The 22441-nt window shown below is 39.7% G+C and overlaps 2 protein-coding genes across 5 annotated transcripts in view; both read left to right on the top strand.

Annotated features, from left to right (window-relative positions):
* Nucleotides 1–4472: 4472 nt before the first annotated feature.
* On the top strand, nt 4473–5895 carry LOC108236772 (transcription factor HES-2). The gene is made up of 4 exons (XM_017417659.3): nt 4473–4605; nt 4714–4809; nt 4924–5011; nt 5096–5895. The coding sequence occupies exons 1-4, from the start codon at nt 4507–4509 to the stop codon at nt 5425–5427; spliced, it is 615 nt and encodes a 204-aa protein (XP_017273148.1). The 5' UTR covers nt 4473–4506; the 3' UTR covers nt 5428–5895.
* Nucleotides 5896–6529: 634 nt separating this feature from the next.
* Nucleotides 6530–22441, top strand: part of acot7 (acyl-CoA thioesterase 7) — a 43386-nt gene continuing 27474 nt past the window's right edge. Inside the window, exons 1-7 of one of the 4 annotated variants that reach the window (XM_017417626.2) lie at nt 6530–6630; nt 9994–10111; nt 10305–10461; nt 19068–19159; nt 20197–20311; nt 20707–20721; nt 20858–20944. In XM_017417626.2, coding sequence (XP_017273115.1) covers nt 6578–6630; nt 9994–10111; nt 10305–10461; nt 19068–19159; nt 20197–20311; nt 20707–20721; nt 20858–20944 — 637 coding nt within the window. In that variant the 5' untranslated portion in view covers nt 6530–6577. Of the gene's footprint in view, nt 6631–8703; nt 8998–9993; nt 10112–10304; nt 10462–19067; nt 19160–20196; nt 20312–20706; nt 20722–20857; nt 20945–22441 lie in introns of those variants that run through there. The other 3 variants (XM_037976799.1, XM_017417627.2, XM_017417625.3) reach the window with 3 other exon arrangements.

Below are 22441 nucleotides of genomic sequence, written 5' to 3'. Positions count from 1 at the left end.
CACTGATGAGCTGTTAACTTCAAAACACAGAGTCAAATGTACAGATGTTTGTGGACTTCTGCTCAAAGTGTCTTTTCTTAAATCTTTCATCACTGTCTAACGGGCAGGAAACAGAGAGTCAGTTCCTTTGCACCCCACAGACGTCCTTCACATGACTGTTCCACGAGCCATTACATTTCTCTTCTGTGTGAATGATGCAATAAGCATCAGACTCATCTAAGATGACTAAAACATTTATTAAAAGGACAGTTCAGTTGTTTGAATTGGAGTTGTGTTTAGTAGAAATTACCAGTCAGTATCTTATCTGCAGTAGAAGTTAGAGCAAAAAAAAAAATCTGAAAGAAATTCTCCTGAAGGAGTCAAGCAAACAGTTACTCAGCTTTTATTAGAGAACAAATTTCCACCATCTTAAATAGCAGTTCAAATACATGCTTAAATGTAAACTTCACACTTTGTCACCTTTGCATCAGACAGTTATTTACACTGGAAAAACTGTCCATACATTCTGAAACATTTTGTTGTAAATTAAACTGTGTTGAGTGTACCCAGTCAAGAGCTCTCATCTGAAGTATTCATGATGTGGATGTTCTGTACAAATCATTGTCTGGTCTGAAGAAGGCAGAAACACAATTTACTGAACAAAACATGTAGTCATATTTAAATGTACTCATTGTAGAGTATGAAATAAATCATAAAAGGGTATTCTAAAGTATAGACTATCAAATGGTCTGGTTTGAAAGAGTTTCCACCAGTAGTTTACCAGATATGCTAATATGCAATTTTGAAATGTGGTATGCACTCTATGAAAATAAAGCTCTTTGCATGGAAGCTTGAGTCATGTGACTGACCTACATCAGGCTGGCCATAGTGTGTGTAGGTAAACAAGTGTGGCTGAATGAACAAGCATAAAATCTCTGAGATGTTCAGGTGGAAATAAGAGTGAATCTGCTGCTGAACCAACTGTCAGTACTAAAAATAGAGGATCAAGCAGATCAAAGTTTCCACTGTTTAGACATGTTGGCCGTTATTTGTGATGATCAAATTACAGCCTAATAGCTGAAGTACTGTAGCTGCACATGTGAAACTGTTGAGATCTCAGCGTGTCTCCTGCGGGTAAAAGTCTCTCCTCTTGATTCCCATGAAGTGTCGGTGCGCAGCCAGACAAAGGCTCCCTGTTGTCCTGCCCGCACAGATGGGTTGCAGACGCCGAATTTGCTTGAAAAGACAAAAGAGGACTCTAACTGTATAGGAGGAAAACGGAGAAGTGACGACCCCTCCATTCCCCCCAACGTCACCATCACCCCCCNCAGCGGGCGGTGAGGGGCGCGTGCAGCAACCGTGCCTCTGAATTTCAGAAAAGGGCTTGGTTTTATAAAAGCATCGAAAGATCATATCAAACACTAACCTGCAAATTAAAAATATTTGTATTAATTTCTTGTTGTTAATAATACTTTGCAAAATAACCTGTCAGCTGCCCATGGGCGCCAAATGTAAAAGCTGGTTTGAAAACGTTTAGCTGAAACACTTTTAACTCAGTTCTCTCACATTCAAATGTTAAATATTGCAGTAACTATTAATCTTTCCTCCCATGAAAAGGGAAAAAAACAACGTGGATGTATGAAAGAAATAAAAGCAGTATTAACCAAACCAAAGGCAAACATTTTAAACACTTACTGTAATTGCAAACTGTTGATTTGTGTTTGTAGTTGCATGATACTCCCAGGCTGGACATGTGGACAACCCTATAACCGAACGCATGGCAAAGAGTTTAAAGCAAAACTCTTTTTATTTAAGTTATTTGTTACTTTTGCACTTATGTTCTCTAGTTTTAGTTGTTTTATTAATCACAATCACGCTAAAACTGCACGATCTTTATGTGAAACCGTCTTTGGCACCCACAGTCTGAGCCATGCATTCAGTCATTTGCATGCAGAATTAATAAACAAGCATTGCATGATGGCTTGGACGCCAAAAAGCATCTAAGAGTTCAAGCATCATGGAGCTCCTGGGAGGGGGTTCAAAATGGCTTTGTTTCAGTTGGTTCCACATGGACCCATCAGAACCATGCAAACGGGATACCCACGCCTAAACCGCGTGGAGATCATGTGTCCTGCATTTAAAGTTCATAGAAAAAAAGGAGCACCCGTAAATCCAACAGTGGTTGTGAATGTGCGTGCGCGCGCAAGGATGAGAGTTGAATGGAGTTTCGGATAGACCTAGATGTGTGTGTGTGTGTGTGGTGGATGGTGGGGGTTGGTCACAGGGAGTGTGGGGTTGGGATCTTTGTAACAGACCGCCATCTGGTCCCCGTGGCGCGTGCTGCGCGCGTGGTTCCCCTGAGTGCAGAGGCATTTGATGGGCTGTCACGCCCCTCCTGTTTTCATTCAAAATCAGAAATCCTCGAAATCCTTGGTGATGTTTGCAGACCTTCCAAACAGGTGTTGCGCTAAGATAACTACTGAAGGTACTTCTTTATTTCTGTAAACCCGGTCTTTTTATTTTTCTTTTTGGTTGCGCGTTATAAAACAATAAAACAGATCTCCAAAAATCTCTTAACAACAGCTTAAAGAGTATTCCAATGCAAGAATCTGGATTCCCCCTTAACAAAGGATTGAGAATGTTTCACAATCAAGAGTTTTAACATTTCTCCGAGTTCACGATTTGTTACGTCTTTAATTCTGGAGAGGACACAGATTAAAGGGGGACACAGATGCTGTCAGGCTGAGTCACCACCTCTGTAGAATCTGCGTCCACTCAATAAATAAACAAACAGAAAAATAATACCATAAAGGTGTTTGGGGTTAGAAAGACTCCTCATCATGGCTGATTATCCCAGTGATTTGAAAGATCTTTCATTTTTTTATTATGAAGTTAAACGGGGACACAGACCCTGGCAGAGCAGGTGACTCCACCTGGCAAAATCTGCGTCTCCCTTTATGATGATGTACGATGTAATCAGAAATGTGCATTTATCCAGAAGAGATAACATTGAGGGTGTTTAACATCTACAGCAGAAAGCTATTTTATATAAATCCAGTTCACAAAGCCTCAACAGCCCTGGATTTTCAGCTGAAGGTCCTCGGTTTGTTATATTGAAGACACTCGACACCACGTGGAGAACAATAAAAGCATTCATTCTTGCTGCGAGCCACAAGCGCACAAAAACAAAAACAACAACAAACAAACAAACAAACAAACAACAACAACACTAAGAACACCCACAAAAAGAATTAAAACGTGTAATTATTTTGAGGTTCACTTGGTGGAGGGCAGTCATTTAGATCAGATTTTTGCTACTTTATCCGCGCTCCAAACGCAGGGGCCACAGATTATTTATGAGACTATTTTCTTGGCGCAACAACCAGGACAAAGCTTAGTTTAATCAGGAAATATTTTATGTAGACCTGCATAAAGATTTTAAACATTTTATCTCTAAATAGCTCAAAAACAGGAGGGATTTTTATATTTTGCATTTGGCTTTTGTGTTCGAGAACATGCACCCTCCTCACCCCCTCCCCACCTTCGGTTTTCCAGCCCCCACCTCCCTGCACAAAGCGGCAGCAGCAGTGGATATACTCCCCACAGGTAGTGACTCCCTCCAGGCAGAAACTGCATAACAACCGTCAGCTGGATATGCAAAACTATTGTGGTCAAAATCTAAGAGTGGGTGTTGCTTCAAAGTAGCGTGGCTTGGCTGAATGATGGGTGTAAGAGTGTTTTTTTTCTTCATATGAACCCATATGGCACTGATGCACAGCCTGTGTACTGCGTCCTGTTGTTCCAGTTTCGATATTTATTCAACATATATATATATACTATAACATAAATTATATATTTAGATACGCATTGTACATCACAGAACAACGGATTTAGGAACAGAAGCAATCCTAAAACAAATCATATTACCAATTTATACAAAATTAAATGTTTTTTAAAGCGTACTTATATATAATAAGTGTAGCTTGAATTGCTTTATAGTTCTATTACAAATAAAGAAGTAATATAAGCCAAGTATTTATTTTTATTCCCGTTGGAGCGCTGCGCAATTAAGCACCAATAGTATCATTTTCAATAAAACACACCTAATCTTCTGCCTTTGTTAAAAAGGATGGCCAAAGTTATTTACAGTTAGATATAAAGTAGGATTTTGAAATACGAGTTCAAAGTGGCTTAGTCTTGCAAGCTGTAAAGCTTTGCGCGTCTTTACGCACAGATTTCTTCAGCTTTTTGACGCTGTTGTTGTTTGGTTTGCACTATAACGCAGACACGCATTGCAGCTACGCATAGATTAAAGTTGACGACAGATGGTTATCTTATTAAATATGGTGCTTTTGTGTTGCCCCTATCGAATACAGGGCCGGTCCAAATCGTTTTGAGTTGGCTTGGGGGCGTAGCCGTGACGCACGGAAACCGACGCCACGGACTTGGATATATACCGCACCTCTTGGCCGTTACAGACACATCTCCTTCCACTTCGGGTTTGAACCCTTCCGCGGCACAAATACGATGCTAAAAATGTCTCCAAATATGACTTTTGAAGCTCTCCCGTCTTTCCCTCCAAGGCTTACTGTTGCCAAAAGAAAAGAGGCTATTGAGCTGAGAAAGGTAAGCCAGATTGACTGGATTTTTAAAATCAGTTTTCTGAAATATTATCTATGGTGTTTAATCATGTAAAGTTTTGAATGTAAACTAAAAGACCGATTTTCTTTTCAGACAATGAAACCATTGATGGAAAAAAGAAGGCGCGCGCGTATCAATGACAGATTGAACCACTTGAAAAGCCTGATCCTTCCCCTCACAGGCAGAGATGTAAGTTAATTTACCATACATTTTTAGTATACACAAGTTGCAGTTTATAGCCTAATAAAGTCAGCATTTAAGTTCAAATATTAAACATTTGCTTTGACTTTTTTTCCTCTGCAGAAGTCTCTCTACTCCAAACTGGAGAAAGCTGACATCCTGGAAATGACTGTGCGGTTCCTAAATGACATCCCACCTGTTAACACCAAAAGTAAGTGTTTTTTTCCTTGTCTAATATTACTTATCATAAGAGTCTATTTCGTGAAACCAAACTAATCTCACTCTGTCCTTCCAGATTCAGCAGACAGTTACAGAGAAGGTTACAAAGCCTGTCTTCAGCGCGTCTCCGCTCAGCTGCCCAGGATCAACCTGGATCCAGACGCGTGCCAGCGAGTTAACGACTTCGTCCACAAGTCCATGTCTGCTTACTCCACCCCGACCTGCCTGAAGTGCTGCGCCCAGAGCTCCGGGACTCTCCCTCAGATGCACCACAAACTCCTGAGCCTGAAATCCAGCTTCAGATCCAGACTGGAGAGCCAGCAGTCCCGCAGCGGCGCAGCAGCAGCTCCCTGCGGGGCGCAGTCAGGCCCGGAGCCGCATGGCGCTGCTGTGTGGAGACCTTGGTAGATCCCTGCAGCTCAGGTCCTCCTAAAAGCTGTAAAAACACTGTGACATTATGAATATGAGAAACATGTTAAATAGATAGAATCATCTGTAAATATGAACGTATATTTAGAATTTACTGTTAATTTCTTCTTATTAAGTATCATATACTTAAGTTTTACGCGCGAGTCTGTTGTCCTGTATAAGTTGGCAATTTTCGACGGTCGTATTTTTCTTAAATCCGCATGTATGTACACGTCATAAATGTAACATTTAGTTCCTCGGGACTAAATGATAGAGGGCTATTGAAACAGCCCTGTAAGACCCAAAGGGTCATTGTGTGTATAAATCTGCACACCAGACTTCTTTGTCCAAGTCTGTGCAGATTGAACAGTGTAGACATAACATGTCTTAGAGAGTATCTCTTTGGGGATGTGTTTTATTTTTGCTGTTTTAAGCAAATGTTGTATAAATTATGTAAATAAAGCTACAATATTGTGGTCACATTTCGAGTTGTGTTTTTGTTCACACTTTATGGCAACTAGTGAGAGTGTAAGTTTTGTGTTTATTCCATGGCAGCGTTAAAAAGAACAATGGGATGAAATCAGACATTGAAATTTAAATTATAGTTTTGTTACAAGTCCAGAAAAAGCAAACAGGTTAAATTAACGCATCATAAACTGCTAAACACAGAAATAAATTACAGAGTTTTACTGAAAGGTAGCAGAAAAATGTGTTTTATATACGCAAACGTACGAAAACTAAATTTCGCAGACTTAAATTATTAATATTTGGTGCAACAAAGGGCGCTAGATGTTGGGTGTTTAGGGCAACAGCGCCCCAATAGATATAATAAAGTACTGCGTAAATGGGAAATAATTTTAAAGTGGTCTCTTCTGCCCCCTACTGGTGCACCAAAGCATTCACGTGGTTTCGATTTCCGTCGAGCATGTTAATAATAATTCACCCCTGTAAAGAATAAGGACGAAATAAAAAGTAACTGTTATTTATTTGTTTATTTGTTATTATTTCACTTCAGAATAGCCACCCTATTATGCCTGATTCTCAACTAATAGCCTTTGGGTCTTTTAGGAGACAGTGTCCACAGCTACCGGTGGTGGGGGGGGGGAGTCTGATTTCACTTCCCATCAGACCAGAATCTCGCTGGAACACCATGTCGGTACCACAGATGCGCGAAGCATCACCATCCACCCTCCAACTATGCAGGTATGGCGTTTATGGTACCATTAGCAATTATGTGCAGCTTTTAAGCATCATTGCTAATTTTGAGGTGATGGAGCGACGCGAGCGGCTACCGTTTGCTCACCGGATGATAACCCCGGATAATCCGCCGCTTCGTGTCCGCTTCAGGACACACAACACACGCCATGTCTTCACCGTGCCCAGCCGGCCGGTTCCGGTGTTGTTGCTAGTTCAGGGCTCTCCTCAGCGGTGGCGGATAACGGCATAAATTGCCAAGGGCAACATGGAGGCAAAAAGTTTATTTTCACCGGCAGGACGGAGACGTTTGGATCCCTAGCTGCTGCTCGTTACTCCGGACCGGAGTTGAACGCATGTTCTCGCTTTGTTATTTAAATTCCCCCCCCCCCCGAATTTATATATTATCCAGCAGCCATCCATACAGCGACTAAGTGGTAATGATGGCTAATCTGTAAACCTAACTATTAAACAAAATAATCATCCCTGCAGGCAGGGAATCAACTCTCAATTCTCAGAAGCATGCAGGTTAGGTGGTGAATACTTCTGCTCACCTGTAGGGGGAGCTAAAGGATTCCTCCTCAGTGGTATCTACATTAATCTCTTACAGGTGAAGTTACGGAAGCCCATTTCAGCCACAATGAAGAACAAAATAATCCTCCACATCATAATTACCAGACACTGTCTCAAAACTATACCTTAGCATCCCATAATTATGAGATGCTAAGTCATAATTCTGATGTGCTAAATCATAGTTTGAGCCACAAAGTCATAATTGAGATGCCGAGTTGCATTTTTAAGATGCAAAAACATGATTGTAATAACTTTAAGTCATAATTTTAGGATACAAAGTCATAATTGAGATGATAATCCTAATTTGAGATTGCATTATGGGATGTCAAGTAACAACTGTGAGTTTATGCTAAGTCATAATTATGGTTATAAGATACTATCTCATAAATGTGAGATGATAAGTCATAAATTGGGATAATATGTCACAGTTATGATCTATATATTTAAAATCAAAGTAGCAGAAATGACCTTTAAATATGTATTTGTACATGAAACAAACAGATGAGGCCCAAACAGGTTGCACCATACGGCATATGAACCGTTTTTGAACTCTTCAAACCCATGAAGTCTACATCAAGAATTTATGTATTTTATAAATTAAAATAGCAGTTTGAAACAAAAAATAAAAACCAGTAGAATAGACAGTAAATGAACTGCATTAAATCGTGATTGATTCCATCTCCCATTCTGAGCATTCACTCTACTGATGATGGTAGGAAGGAAAGACTCATTATTATTTAGTTAAATTTAAAAATCCTGAGCTGAAGTTTGATGTGAACAGCTGCGAGTTAGTCACAACACATGCTTTGAGCTTGGGCTTAATGCTGTTTTCAAGGTCTGACCAAAACAGCTGTAACTCCCTCATTTCTCAATACGAGAGGATCTTAGTTTAAAACTCTGGCATTGAAGCTGTAGGGGGATTTTGTATTCTGCAGTTTTATCCTTCTAAACACAGCTCTGAATCCAAATAGGTCTCTTTTAGGAAAAGCAAGTTTGAGATTTTGCCTTCAAAGTCTTTATTTAGAACTAAAATATATTTTTATTAATACTACAAAGCCTTTGAAAGACAAAGGGTTAAAAATAAATAAAAAATCACCCAAACAATAGCTAAGTTAAATGAAACTGCCTTTTTTCTTGAAAGACTTGCCAGTACTTGTCAAAAAGGTGTTATTAAGAAGGAGCTTAGCCCGCTGCCCAAAACTGTGCTGTAAGGTCTGCACAAGTGTAAACATATTAAAAATGACTATAAGGAATAAAATGTAATCTAATTTAAAACTGAAAGAAATGAGTTGTTCTTGTTTTATTGGTTTTTGAAGATATGGTCATTTGTTCCCCTATTTGCAAATCAAATCATCAGTCGATCTTAAAACCATTTGCGTGCCACTGTATATGATTGTCTGAGCTATTTCCTGCTCTTCCTGTCTGTTGTGACACACAGGTACGTTGACAACAGATTTAATTGGTCGGCACCTGTCTCTCCATCCGAGATCCAGTTTGGCAGGTCGTGACTCGTAGGGCCGATCAGGAGTTTAGACTGGATGACGTCACTCACAGACGTAGTGTCACAGCCCAAGAGCACAAAAAGTTGTGAATGTAGCGATCAGACACGCAGGGAGGGTGAGGCAGGCGTGTAAAGATGCATCGCTCCGGGCCTCTGAGCAGCAAGGCAGCAGATGAAGTGGATAGAACGGCAGCGGCGGCAATGGGAAAACAGCGGCCAAGTCAAAGTCAGCAAGTCAGCAGGGAGGTTTGTAGCGGTGGGGGGCCTGAATGTCAGCAGGGCTCCAAAATCCAGCTCAGCAGGTACTTTAATTCACTCCATTTCTCCTTTTCTTTGCAAGGTTATTTATTAATCAAAACGGCTCTCTAGTCTCTTACCTAATCACTAAATCTTCCTGCTAAATAGCTTAGATGACCTTTACATTTAAACCGACTTCTGAAGCTCTTAACTTTGTCACTTGAAATGTTCAACACACTAAGAGACACTGAATGAAAAGCCTCCTGTTTTCCGTCACACATACCGCGCCCACACACTTCCACTGATACTGAATACCGTTTCTGTTTGAGTCTGTCAAAGCAGCTGATAAAGAGGTTCTGTTTGGCTGAGTTGTGTTGGATTTCAGTGGTAGGTCATAAACACGGACACTTTTCTGACACAACAGCTTTCAGAAGAGTGGATTTTATTACAGCCCTGTTGCATCAAACTGCACTGAAGGAGTTAGTCGTTTTCTGGTTGCTCTCAGCTGTAACTTACTTCACTTTCAGTGCCGGTCTTGGTGGCGTTGAGCCCTAATCTGTGTTGTGATTTCATTTCCTCTCCTATTCAAACAAGATTTTAGTGTCGTCTTTCATATTGAGCATATTGTTTACAAATCTACTGGAAACAAATAACTTCCGTGGAAACTAAAGGGTTACTAACAGCGTCAAGATGTGGATTTTTGTACCTTTTTAACCATCTTCACAGATGGTTAGATCTTAAATCAACAGAAAAAGCTTTTGTGGTTTGACTTTTTTCAATGTTTGTGACATGGGAAATTTAGATTGAAACCTGCTTGTCTGGTCTAGTTTAATGCACCATGAAGAAGTAGATGCAGACGATGGGTTCACAATTGAGCAAAGCTGTTCTCCGTCTGCATGTAATAATAAAACCCATTAAGGACATCAAACTATTTCAATTACTATTATCAGCTTCAGACAGAAGGAGAGATTCATAAACAAACAGTAAATGTTAAGTGCTGAATAGTTATCTGCTGTTTTTTTAGACATTTTAACAAACTCGTGTCTCTCTCTCTACTGCAGGGTTATGCGGCCAGATGACGCCAATATCAAGGGCAACATTCACGGCGGCATCATCCTCAAGATGATCGAGGAAGCTGGAGGGATTGTCGGCACCCGACACTGCAACACACTGAACGGGGTAAATACCAACCAAATTCCAAAGATTTAGGCTGTGTCGTAAACACCTGTTGAATATTTGCAATAGAGAGTTAAAATTGTAGTTAAAATCTACAACATTCGGAATCAAATTGCCAACAGCATCCGAAGAAAATGTGTTCATTTGTGTTGTTGCTGTAAGTTTTAGTTTTGTTGTTTTCTCTTCCCCCCTGCAGGACCGTTGTTGGGTTGCTCTGGTTCGAGTGGAGAAGACGGAATTTCTTTTCCCCGTGTTCATCGGCGAGGTAGTCCACGTCTCGGCGGAGATCACCTACACGTCCAAACACTCTCTGGAGGTTCAGGTCAAAGTTGTGGCCGAGAATATCCTCACAGGTGACTCACTCTGACACGCACACGCCATCTCATGACGATCAGGCATTATTATTAGTATTATTATTGCATTACTGCATTCTTGACAGGTCGCCAGCCTATTACAGGACTACGAATGCAGTCGTTTTCTAAATATCAGTTATTCCCCTAATACCTCATTATGATATTGGTTGAGATGTGTTACTTTTTTATAGAGCACAACAGCAAAGAGGTATTGTTCTATATTTAAAACAAAGAAAAGTATATGTTATATTTAAATGCAGGTTTAAATCTGTATCATTTGCTTAAGAAAGGTTGTAATTTATGTTACACATGGCCCCTACTGATACGTCTTATTGAAATCATTCTAATACTACCAACAGATTTTGGGATTACATATTCATCAAAGGAAAGCTGTGTGGGTCTAGACCCTAATTCTTGTCTGACAACCCCTACTCTGAGGAGTCGTCAGACAAACCTTTAGGACCAGGAGAGACGCATGGAAGTATTGGGTCAGACGTAGTTTCTATGAAAGGGAAACAGAGAACACAAAGGCAATGTGTTCACATTTGCAGTAATTGCAAATGTGAACACAGAGAAAGTAAAAACAGCCAAGTGAAGAAATGTGGTCAGTATTGTCCTCCAGGAGTCTAAGCCTTTAGCAGCAAAACTAAAAAAAGAATAGCACGTCATAACCCAAACCATTCCTCACTATAAAGTTTATTGAAAAGGAAAAGTTTTCTTAGTGAAAGTATTTTCACTCAGTATAACTGAGAGTTTAAGCTGCACCCAGTCATTTGTATGTATTATAAATGGTGAGAAATATACTATTTGGTCAATAGGGGGCATCAAATCATAAATAATGACACATGTAGGGGCACAAAATATGAAACTGCTTTAAGGAGTTGCAGCACTGTGAGGAAAAGTTGGCTAAGCAAGCTTTGTTTATTGCGTATGCTGTGAACATATGAAAGTAAACACACTTATAGATTTGCCAGCTTACTCACACAGAATTCAGAGTTCCTTGAGTAAAGCTGCAAGAAAGACCAGATTAGACTGACGGGGCATCATCTTTTAACCTTTAAATGCCAGCCGAGCAGACTGAGTAAGCAAATCGTTGCTTTGTGTGCTGTATCGGCCATTTAATTCATTTATAAGTGCTGTATGTCTGCAGTAACACACGAGAAACATGTTTTTTTTGTTGAGCCGTTGAACTGTGGGTTCTGAATGAGTTTTAGGAACCCAAGTGACTCACTCATTCTTGAATTTATTTTCAAATAGTTTAGTCCTTGAGGACACAATCTTACTTTTAGGTAACCTTCCTCAACTTGATCTGATTAAGGAGAGCGAGAAACCGAAACAAGGTGAGAAACAGTATGAGAGTGACACAGAGAAGCAGAAAGGAAGGGGTGAAGGAGTAAGACTCGTTGGAAACGAGAAATAGCAAAAGGAGCCGAAGAAATAAAAATAACTCCACGTATGGAGAAACAGAAAAGATAAATTAAGAAAAAAATAGTTATGAGAAACAAAAGAAGTATCCCCTGGATGGCTGTTGCCCTAGCAACAGGCCTGTACTGGTTGGCTGGCTCGTTGCTGGGCTGAAAGCAGGTTGATGGAGGCAGAGATACGAGGTGACAGGTGGAGAGCAGTGCACATACATGCAGGCATCGGCACGGGCAGCCCTCTGTGCCTTTTGTCAGGAAGGACCCCTAACAGGGAAGAACAGAAAAAGAGCTCATGGAGTGAATTCAATCAAGGCATAAGATGCGTTCCAATAGCCGTGCAACCGTTCTATTTTTACATCAGATAAATGTTCTCACATGTAAAGAAGTACCTTAAAATCCCAGGATGTCCTGCTGTAGCTGGTAGTCATTTGCATTTGTCAAGTCCACAGTCCTCTGCACAGTGCGAGGTTTGTCACATACGTCATGGTGACTAACACAGTTAGGAATAACCTTGAACTGCCAAGAAAGCAGACTGACAGGTGTGAGACTGGAACAGATTTTTTTTTAGCGAAGAGTAATAATTCAATATTCTGACAAGTTTTTATTGATCTTGTTGCAAAGAACTTGTTAGAACTGCAGCTGAGTGTTTGGAACGACTTCAGCATTAATGACTCATTGTCACAAGACTGTCTATCACTTTTGCTTCTTTAACTGTGCCGATGTGAGTGAAAAGATGCCAGTTTTTCTTCAGTTTCTTCCTCTTCCTCCGGTCCTGATGATGAGGATTACAATACTAAAGATGTCCTCCAAGTTTCTTTAATTAGCTGAACCTGAAGGTGGCTCAGTTGAATTGGTTGAATTGGTTCTGGAAACAATCACACACATTTGAGGAAATTTCATAAAGTTGCACTTTTAGACAAACAAATATTAAAAGAATTATTCTGTGGCTATTAGTAGATTCTGTGTTTGATAATGAGTATTTCTAACTATTTTGATTTCCAGTACAGTGAGACAATGACGCTTGTAAAAACGAAAACACTCCTAAATGTTTCTAAAGTGTAGGTTGAGTGTGGGTGTTATGTAGATTAGTGCAGCTCCAGAGCATAAAGAGAGGGGTCTTACAGGTGAGATCCTCTGAGATAAACCTTCCTTCTCAGGTCTCTTTAGACCAAACACAACATCAGACACAGTAATTATTCATACTTTAGGATAAATTATATACAAACTGTAGACAAATTTTATTCATATTACAAGAGGCAGAGTGAAAAATGGTTTTAATTATTTAAAAAGGCTAAGTGGAATTGAAACAGTATTATACAAGATTGGTCTCCAATATTTACCTCTGCTAAGGAGGTTGTGTTTTCAGTAGAGTTGGATAGTTTGTCCGTCTGTTTATCTGTTATCAATGTTTTTTAAAAACTGATGAACAGGTTTCGATGAAATTTTCAGGAAATGTTGGGGTTGTCACAAAAACCAAGTGATTTAGTTTTGGTGGTAATCGGGATTCTGATCTGGACTTTTAATGACCTTATGTTTTAATGGCTCTGTGATAGAAGTTTGCACTTTCTGAGCGGTACAAGTTTGTAGGTGGAACAAATCCGTTCCGTCTGTTACAAATCTGTCCTTGTATCTGGAATATAAAAGTACATAATTAACAGGAGATCAGGAGGAGTGGCTGCAGATTGGTGGTAAATTAGGTCATATCTGCTGCATAGGAAGTGGGTCATAAGAGTGTATAGTGCATGCATGGATGTGTATTTGTGTTTGTGTATTTGAGCTGACACAACCGCTTCAAAGTGCTTTTATGAATAGTTTTGTGCAAAGTTCAATCAAATTTACACATTCGAGTGTATTTGTGCCGGTTTACGTTTTCCAAATGGGTAAAAGTTTGACGTATGTCTTTGCTCGTAACGTGCACTTTAATTCAAATTTTGCAAACGCATGTTTGCACGACGCGTGCGCGCTTTCTATATGCGCCGCGTCTTTTCATAAGTGTTCGGCTCTTTAAAAGGTTCCTGCGGGGCCGAGGGGGAAGAGAAGATAACGGGAGCAGACATTATTTGCTTCTGTCATGTCGGCTTAGCGTCAGGCCTCACACACTGTGGCTCAGTCAGATACGGATGCCAAGTGGTTGTACCTGCACACACGCTGTAACAAAACGCATGCACATTCCCCAACACACTGAGGCACACACACTCATGGACACTTGGGTGCGTAGGGAGGAACAGGGCGCACAGAGAGCCTGATATGCTGACACATTAGGCACAGAAAAAGTCGCTCATCTTCGCATCCTAACACCCACACAGATGCACTTAAAACAGACACTTCCCTCCTTGGTGAAGTACTGCACCGGGGTGGGATTGGCATATTTTTACACAATAATGTCCAGGTCACTTGTAACTTTCCCGTGCTAAAATAAATCGTTCGATTGGTTGGAAACAAATCAGACAAAAATTTCACAGTTTGATGTTAGATTTTTGCATTTGTGCAATCGTTCATGTTCCTGTAGCTCTGTGCCTTCTGAGCGTGACTTATATGTAGCGTTCTTTCTGCATGCAGCTTTGCATTAAGGCATTTATATTTATTTTTTGTGTGCTTGAACGTGTGTGTGTGTGTTTGTGTGCACACGCACGCTGGGGGAGGAGGCAAAACATTCAGGTTCCACAGTCAGTCAGGCAGCATCTCGTCAGGCAGGCCTCAGTCACAGACCCCCAGGGTAAGGCTGCCTACTGTGGGCACGAGCCGTGATGATTGTCCCCGCTGGGGGTTTGCACATGCGCGCTGACATACACATGCGCACTCACAGTCGGATCTACACATGCCACGGCGCATAGACTTTTCAATATGCCCTCCTATGTATGGAAACGCTCTAAAACACCCAGAAGCGGAACACGGCACACAATCACATAAACATCTTTTTAAAGGGCAAATATGCACAAATCAGGTGTAGTCACACACAGTCAAAGATCTACACACCGTTTTGATAAAAAAAAAAAAAAACAGCTCATTTCTATGAATACAAGTGTTTGTGCCACACATGTACTTAATACTACCACAGAGTTGAGTAGCTGTATTACATGCACATTTAGGTACACGTTTTCATAAAGATGGAATAAAGAGATTAAGCCCCCTCAACACACAGACACACACACACACATACTCTTGAAGATATAGCTGAGAGCAATGCATTGTGGGTTGAGGCTTAATATAATCCCAATAAGTCGCACAACTACACATACAAAAAGAGTGATACATGAACGCAGATTTAAAATGTATTGTTTTATTCTCATGTTAACATTTGTAGCTCATTGAGTTACACAAAATGAGCTTTTTTTGTTAAAGAAGATGTCATATGACATAATTTTTCGAAATAAAACAATATCCCATTGTGACATCCTTTGGTCAAAATACTATTGTTTTCATGCAACACTTGACTTTTCAGCTCTTTTGGTTGCAGTTGTTTGAAGATGATGAAGTGACCCGCTGGACTTGATTCCTCCCCTGTCTTTGCAGGGATTATCTTTTTTTTTTTAATATTTGCACACAGTTTTGCACTAACATGCGAACATAAGTTTGACTTGAACGATTCTTAAGAACTCTTTTTAAGAACTGTACTACTATACTGGGGAGCATACAGTAACTAGCCTCTCATGCTAGCAGACCGAATAAACTGGGCTCATACCGCCACACACCAAACTCCCAAAAAATAGATAAATAAAATACCGGACTGAGAATTTTATTTTAAAATGTGAACATTTTTGTCCGCTGCAGTTTGACCCCTGATGATTGGTACATAATTGGTACATGGTCATAAAAGCACTGCAGGTATGAATGCTCTACCAGTCAGTGAGTCTTGTTGCAATCTCTCCATTACACTTACTGTAAAGACTAACTTTAATGACATTTTACCAAAATGTAACTTTCATGTTATAGTGGCAGTAGGACTGTTGCTCTATTTATGATGAATTCAATGACAGCTGACAATTTACACTTTACAAAAAAATTCAAGAAAACGACCAAACAGAAGTGTCTCGAGTTTTTTAAGTTAGTGACTTCATACCCCCAATATACTGCATGCTTTTAACACCAAATATCAATTCTTTAAAGTGCTCCCTTCAGATTCTCCAGTGATTAATTGTCTTTAGTTGCCTGTGAAAGAATTAAGACTTGTGATTTTTATGTAATAATGAGTTAAACAAAAAAATTAAAGATGTGCATTTCAGATTTACTATGACTTATTATCACTTTTTATTATAGAAAAGAAATCCTGACGCCAAATCTCAGATTTACAACAGGAACTGGGTAAAGGTTAGTTGCGTAAAAGGAAAATAATAATATTTACTTAAAATTGTTCTGGACTCTATCAGCTGTGGAGCAGCTTTTTGTTCCACAGGTGGCGTAAATTTTGTGAGACATTAACTGCTGACAAAATATTTCTTTCTAAGTGTCTTAAAAGCTCTTCATGTATACAGTTCTGTTTAAACTGAGTGTTGGAAATTTACTCTGAAAGCTCTGCCTTAAAACTAGTCTTGCCAGCGTGATTAAACTGCTCCTATCAGGCTGTAACATCTCGCAGCAGGATCGTAGGGTAGTTGAAAGTAAAACTGAAGCTTGGCTCGGCTTAATGGAAAATTTGTGGTTTTGATCACTGGGACCATGAATTATCCTCGCTGAACTGTCTCCAAACTCGGAACAAGCTGTTCAGGACGGAGAAAGAAAAACAATTTTTTTTTTCCTGCTTCTAAATCAAAAAGAGGAGCAGTAAGTAAGAGACAAAGGGGGAAGCAGACGGGTCGAATTAGTAAAATGGAGCAAAACCCTTTGAGTTGAAAGACAAAAGGGAGTGAGAAGTTGGAAGATCACAGATCTTTAAGTGGTTACAGAATTAATCAAAGTTTCTGAGAAAAGAAAATGTGCTTTTAGAAAATTATGAGAATGCTGTGAAGTGGTGATTGACACCTTAAACCTGGATTAAAAGGGATTGAATGTATTATAATCCGTGCTAGAAGGAACGTTTCCCCACTTAAACACCCATCATTAAAATATAGCCTTTGGCTTTTTGGTTTTGTTTGGTTGGTTTCTGTTTGATTTCTTGTCATTTTAGAGGTTTCTGTTGTGTTATATATTTTTGTTCTCGCAACTGTTTGTGAGTTTAATCCCAGATTTTGTGAAATATTCTCCTGTAATCAGCTCCAACTATAAGGTTTTGGGGGAAACAACTACTTATCCAACATTTTCCCCCTCAGTTTTCATGGCTGCCGCAGGACTTGTTCAGAGTTATGGAGCTCCTTACTTTAAACCTGCCACTAGATAAACATAAAAACTACCAAAGTCTTAGTGTCATGAGTCAGTTTGATGGGCATTGTGACACAGTGTGGGAACATTTGAAGAAGCAGATTTGAGGGACTTGTGTGTTTGTGGGAGATGCAGCCAAGCCAAAATCTTCATATTAAATAATTCATTAATCCTTAATAAGTGAGCCAGCTGTCCATCCTTTTGTGACTGAATTCAGTTTTCTGTTGTCACGTCAGATCAAAACCAAAGCATACAATTATTCAATATTTTCCTGCAAATATTTTAGATAAGCTGAATTTTCAGAATATACTTTTTCTGAAGATATGATTTATTTTTGTATTAGGGACGGAGGCACATTGTTGTTCTAACCTTGGGAGCAATGGGGGCTTTTTTGAGTGACATTTTGTGAAGGATAAAAGGATGCAGTAAAAGAGATGTCATGGGCAAACATTAACATTGTCTTCATGCGCTGCCGAGGGATTTCACATTCAAAGCCAGCTCCCTGGCTCCAGTCTGGTCAGAAAAGGTCGTCCGGTGAGCTGGGAATGGTTCTTTTGCAGGCCGGTTCATTCTGGTGCTTCCCCCTTTGTCTCCTTCTTCTTCCTCGCCCTCCTCCCTCCTTCCTGAGAACAATTCACTTCAAACTTCCTGCAGGAGCTAATAATAGACTGTAGTCGCTCTGTCTTGGGTAGAGTCGGGGATATGTAAATATTCCTCCCTTACTCCTGTGGGCAACTTCCTGGTTGCTGACAAGGGTGGGAGCCAATGGGAGGAGGAGAAGAGAAGTGCGGTTGGCATGGCAACGAGGCCCAGCTGCCTGCACAGTTTTAACTCCAGTCTAAAATGCTAATGGTGTTTTTTTTAATTCGTTCTTCCCAGTAGTCGCCTGACACTCGTTGTCTTCTTGTAACTTGCCCAGTCATTGTGCAAAATGTTGCCGGTTAACAATCGATCATGATGCACACAATAATGGTCCATTTTTGTTCGGACACCTCTGTTTATGAGAGGCCCTTCTTTAAAAACACGTTGGTGCAGAGCACAGTAGGTATTTGATAAAAGAACTGAGTAATTCAGTGAATGCATTTTTTGGTAGATTTGAAAAAGTACCTAATAGATTTTATTTGAAGTCGCCCAGATCAGCCCACGAAGTCACAAGTTAAAGCGTTCAATTCATAAAGATGGTAATTTCTATTCAACCTGGTGCCTGTGTGCGCCTTTTAATCTGTTTGCCTCCTCTGTGTGCCATTACACCACCACCTTAAAATAGCCCCTCTCTTTTTGTTAGCAAATTAAGTGACAAAGTGTGGGAAGAACAGATATCACTATGACAACCTCTCCGCCTGAGTGCTATGAGATGTGTTTTCCTTGAGTTTTGGCTTCTGATCTTAACTTTCTGCAGAGATGCAGAGCCAGATCTGCAGCATCCAAGCACAAGAATCTTTTCTCTGCCTCAGTGTACACAATATACAGCATTTAATGTGTGTTGTCTTAGTATTCAATCCATTTTATAGACGCAGCGAAGAAATGGTGAATTTGCAAACGCATGCAAATTGCATGTTTACTAAATGTTAGTTTGTGCTCTGAGTATACAAGAACAATAAAGTCCTGATTTATTTTCTGCTCTTTTGTTGGCAGCAAAGACAAATCTTCAGACAGAAACAAAGACAATGCTGGAAATTTGATTACTTGCTTTTACTGGGGTGTTAATAAAAGTTTCTGTTTTGACAACTGTCAGTTCAAAGTCATTTGCTTCATTGTTTTCTAAAATGCCAGAACATCTTGCTTGTTGCTTTCAAACCTTTTGTTTGGTTATCTGTTAGCAGAAAAAAGGGTGGGTTAGACACGTTGCTATGCTGGAACAGGAGTTTAATTGTTTCTTTATGATTGCAGGTACGAAAAAGTTGGCCAACAAAGCAGCGTTGTGGTACGTCCCCTGTTCTCTGCAGAATGCTGACAAGATTCTGGAGGTGCCACCCATCACGGTATGTAAAAACTGAGGCTGAGAGCCTGAGGAACTGAAGTTTGGTATTTGCTGCTCAGCCTCTTTCTGTTCCAGTGATTTGCTCTGTCAGTATAAATGTCAAAAATGGCACAAATCTAGGACAGAAAAGCCACAAGAGAGGCTATCTGAGTGTTAGTCACTTTAAAAGCCAAAACACTCAATTTCACCAATGTTTGTATTGAATTTCAGTAGCTTTAACTTTTTAATTGGATTCAAATTACTTTAAATAAGTTTTTATAAGTCTGTTTAAGTATGACCTAAAACCAGATCAAACTGTTAACAGCACTTGGGTAATTATTGTTAGAGTGAATCCAGCGTTACATTTTTATGTGTGGCAAAAGTATGTAAACCCCAGACATATCAGGTGTTTTCAGCCAATGGTTTATCAGTCGGGTGGGGGCGTTTAATTTAAAGAGAATCTGCTAATGTCTTATCTTCGCTTGTTTAAACAAAAAGGATTTCTGATGACAGCAAAAAGAGCTGTTGATGTTCATCAGGCTCGGGCGAAAAGGGTGACCATCTGTCTGGACCGACTGGGGTGAAGGGGCGGCAAGAGAGAGACGCAGACAACAACAAACAATAAACACTGGGAGGGCAGAACGTCAAGTGTTCCTCATCATCCTGGGTCTGAAAGAGCCAAACTAATGGATGGTTCAAGATCACCTCAGCTGGCATTCAATTTATGGTTAATGAAAAAAAGACAATGAAAAGTGGCTAAAGTTGGAGAAATATTTTTGTTGCCAGCTTTTGTAAAAAAACAAAATTGTTTTGTGTTTGAGAATAATAACAAATATTTTCTGATGTTCAATATTGATTGACAGTTTCTGCAAATATTTAGTTGTTATTGCTGCTTAAAAGGATCACGTTTTAAACCTTTTTTTCTTTTTTTTCACATTGCATTTGACTTAATATGGACTCTAAAAAACTGGGGTTTTAGGTCATAATCACACAGAAATACGGACTGCATACACCCATGTATATACATCTATGGTTTTATTTTCTATATTTTATCTAAAGTATGCTAATGCGGAACGAGAGGAAGAGGGCAGGAAGCGCTATGAAGCACAGAAAATAGAGAGACACGAGACCAAAGCAAGGCTTGAAGAGGCGATGCCACCTCCGCCAAACCCAGGTATCAAACTACCTTACCTCTGATAACTTCTACTAACAACGTGCCATCATGGTGTCCTGAAAACACTGTGCGATTACTTTAATGCTGCAGAGGAAATGCCACTGTTAATTTTAGAGTCAGTGATTATAATACCATGAGAATATGTAAATAGAGCACAGTAAAGAATACACAGCTCCGTCATTGTCAAATTATTGTTGTTGACATCAAAAGCAAACATATTGTGAAACAGAAAGGACTGCATCTGATTTTTTAGATTATTGCAAGATAGAAAGACAAAAGAATCAGACAAAAGGTTGTGAGAAAATTCAATGCTCTGATAAATGCACTGTTTGTGTGTGTAGCAATTGAAGTCATGACATTGTTGTCCATTTTTTGTCATGCTGACTGAACCATAGAGGACGCACCAAAAGGTATCTGAACTACATCAGCTGTTAGCTTACATTGCCTTGATGTTTGACAGACAGCATGTGATTTGTTGGTGCTTATGACTGAAATGGACTTTTCTTGGTTTTGTTTTGTTTTTGTTGACATGTGTTTGCATTGCAGAACGGCACACAGTTGGCTTCAGCCAGTCCAGCCTGATCCATCTGGTGGGGCCTTCAGACTGCACGATAGATGACTATGTTTATGGAGGTGAGATCATTTCTTTCTTCTTTCTGGGCTGTAAATTCGAGCAGGTCATAAGACACATTCATTCCTGACTGCGTGGTTCCAGGAATAGGAATGCAGTATTAATCTAACACAACTTATTATTCATGACTGAAACTTTTCCTTGGAGCAGCTAAGGTGAACAGGTGATGAAGATAGGAACACATTCTTATATTACGAAAAGCAGCAAACATCCGTATCATTTCCACAGTCCAAACACTAATGAATGCCTTGTGCATGGGATAGTTTGACAGGTTAAGAAAATACACGCCAGCAGTAGGTGACAAAAATAGAAACACTTTTTTATTCATTTGACACCTGTTCTGAAAATAGCTAGCTTTTTTTCTCTCACTGAAGACTGCCTGGTTGAGCCTCATGTCTCTGACATAGAAAACAAATATTAATTGATGCACATTTCTAAACAGCAACAGTCACTGTCCTCACCTAAACTGAGCTAACATAAAGACTCTCCAGTAAACTGTGGAAATGTATGTGTAAGCTGAAGTCATACTTGTGTGCAGTTTGTATAAGTCAAATAAACCCAATAAAAAAAGAAAAGCTGAATTTTATAACTGCTTAAATTTGCATGAAAAGTTCAAACTTCATTGTGTAACTGACCCAGTGTAAACAGCTGCTGGCAAGCCATTTCAAACCTCACTGTTGGTTAATAATTACCTCACATTTTGTGCTTTTGAATGTTGTAAAATAATGAGCTTATGAGCAGCGAAAGGCAATTTAGTAATAATGGCAGGGGGTTCGTCTGAACTTTAACTTCTTCTGTACTGTAACAAAACCCTGCAGGAGTGAAGATAAAGCAGCGGAGAACATGCAGAACTACTAAGAGCGTTGAGCAAAAGGGAGGAAAATGTAAGAGACTTAGTGGTGAGGAAAGGCAGAGTAAAAAGACTGAAGAAACAATTGAAAAATCACATATGAGCTGAATATATGGTTAGAAATAATTGTTGTGTATCTGTGGAATCCACATCATTTCCATTATTTTCGTTCTTAATAATAAGAGCCACAGAAGAAATACTAGTTTACTCCAAAGAAAAAGGTCCTTGAGAAAGAATTTACTGACTTTTATCACACCTATGTTTCCCTAAGTGAATATAACAATAAAAAATGTGCTGTTTGGTTTTATCTACTTTGACTGTAAACACTTGGCTTGTAGAGAGTGTTTGAGTGTGTGGCTGTGTTACTTAAGCTACTGCTTGAGCCGCTGCAGCTCTGCGTTACCTGTATGAGAGCCCTCCTTTGTGATGAGCACATCTGTAATAAGGAAGGATAAATATAAATGAAAAGAAGGACATTACCGAGTGGAACGGCAAGCGGAAAATATAAGCTTTCTATGACAGGAAATTATACAGTGTGGATTCTTTTTTTTTCTAGTTCTTTGCTTCAGACTCGTGGCTTCAAGGATTTAAATTACTGCTCTAGTCCTATAAATTCTTTTGGGATGTTATTGTCCTGACTTATGGTTTC

Source organism: Kryptolebias marmoratus, linkage group LG8 (genome assembly GCF_001649575.2).
Source record: "Kryptolebias marmoratus isolate JLee-2015 linkage group LG8, ASM164957v2, whole genome shotgun sequence".
NCBI classification, from domain to species: domain Eukaryota; kingdom Metazoa; phylum Chordata; class Actinopteri; order Cyprinodontiformes; family Rivulidae; genus Kryptolebias; species Kryptolebias marmoratus.
This window is presented reverse-complemented; position numbering and strand designations above follow the sequence as displayed.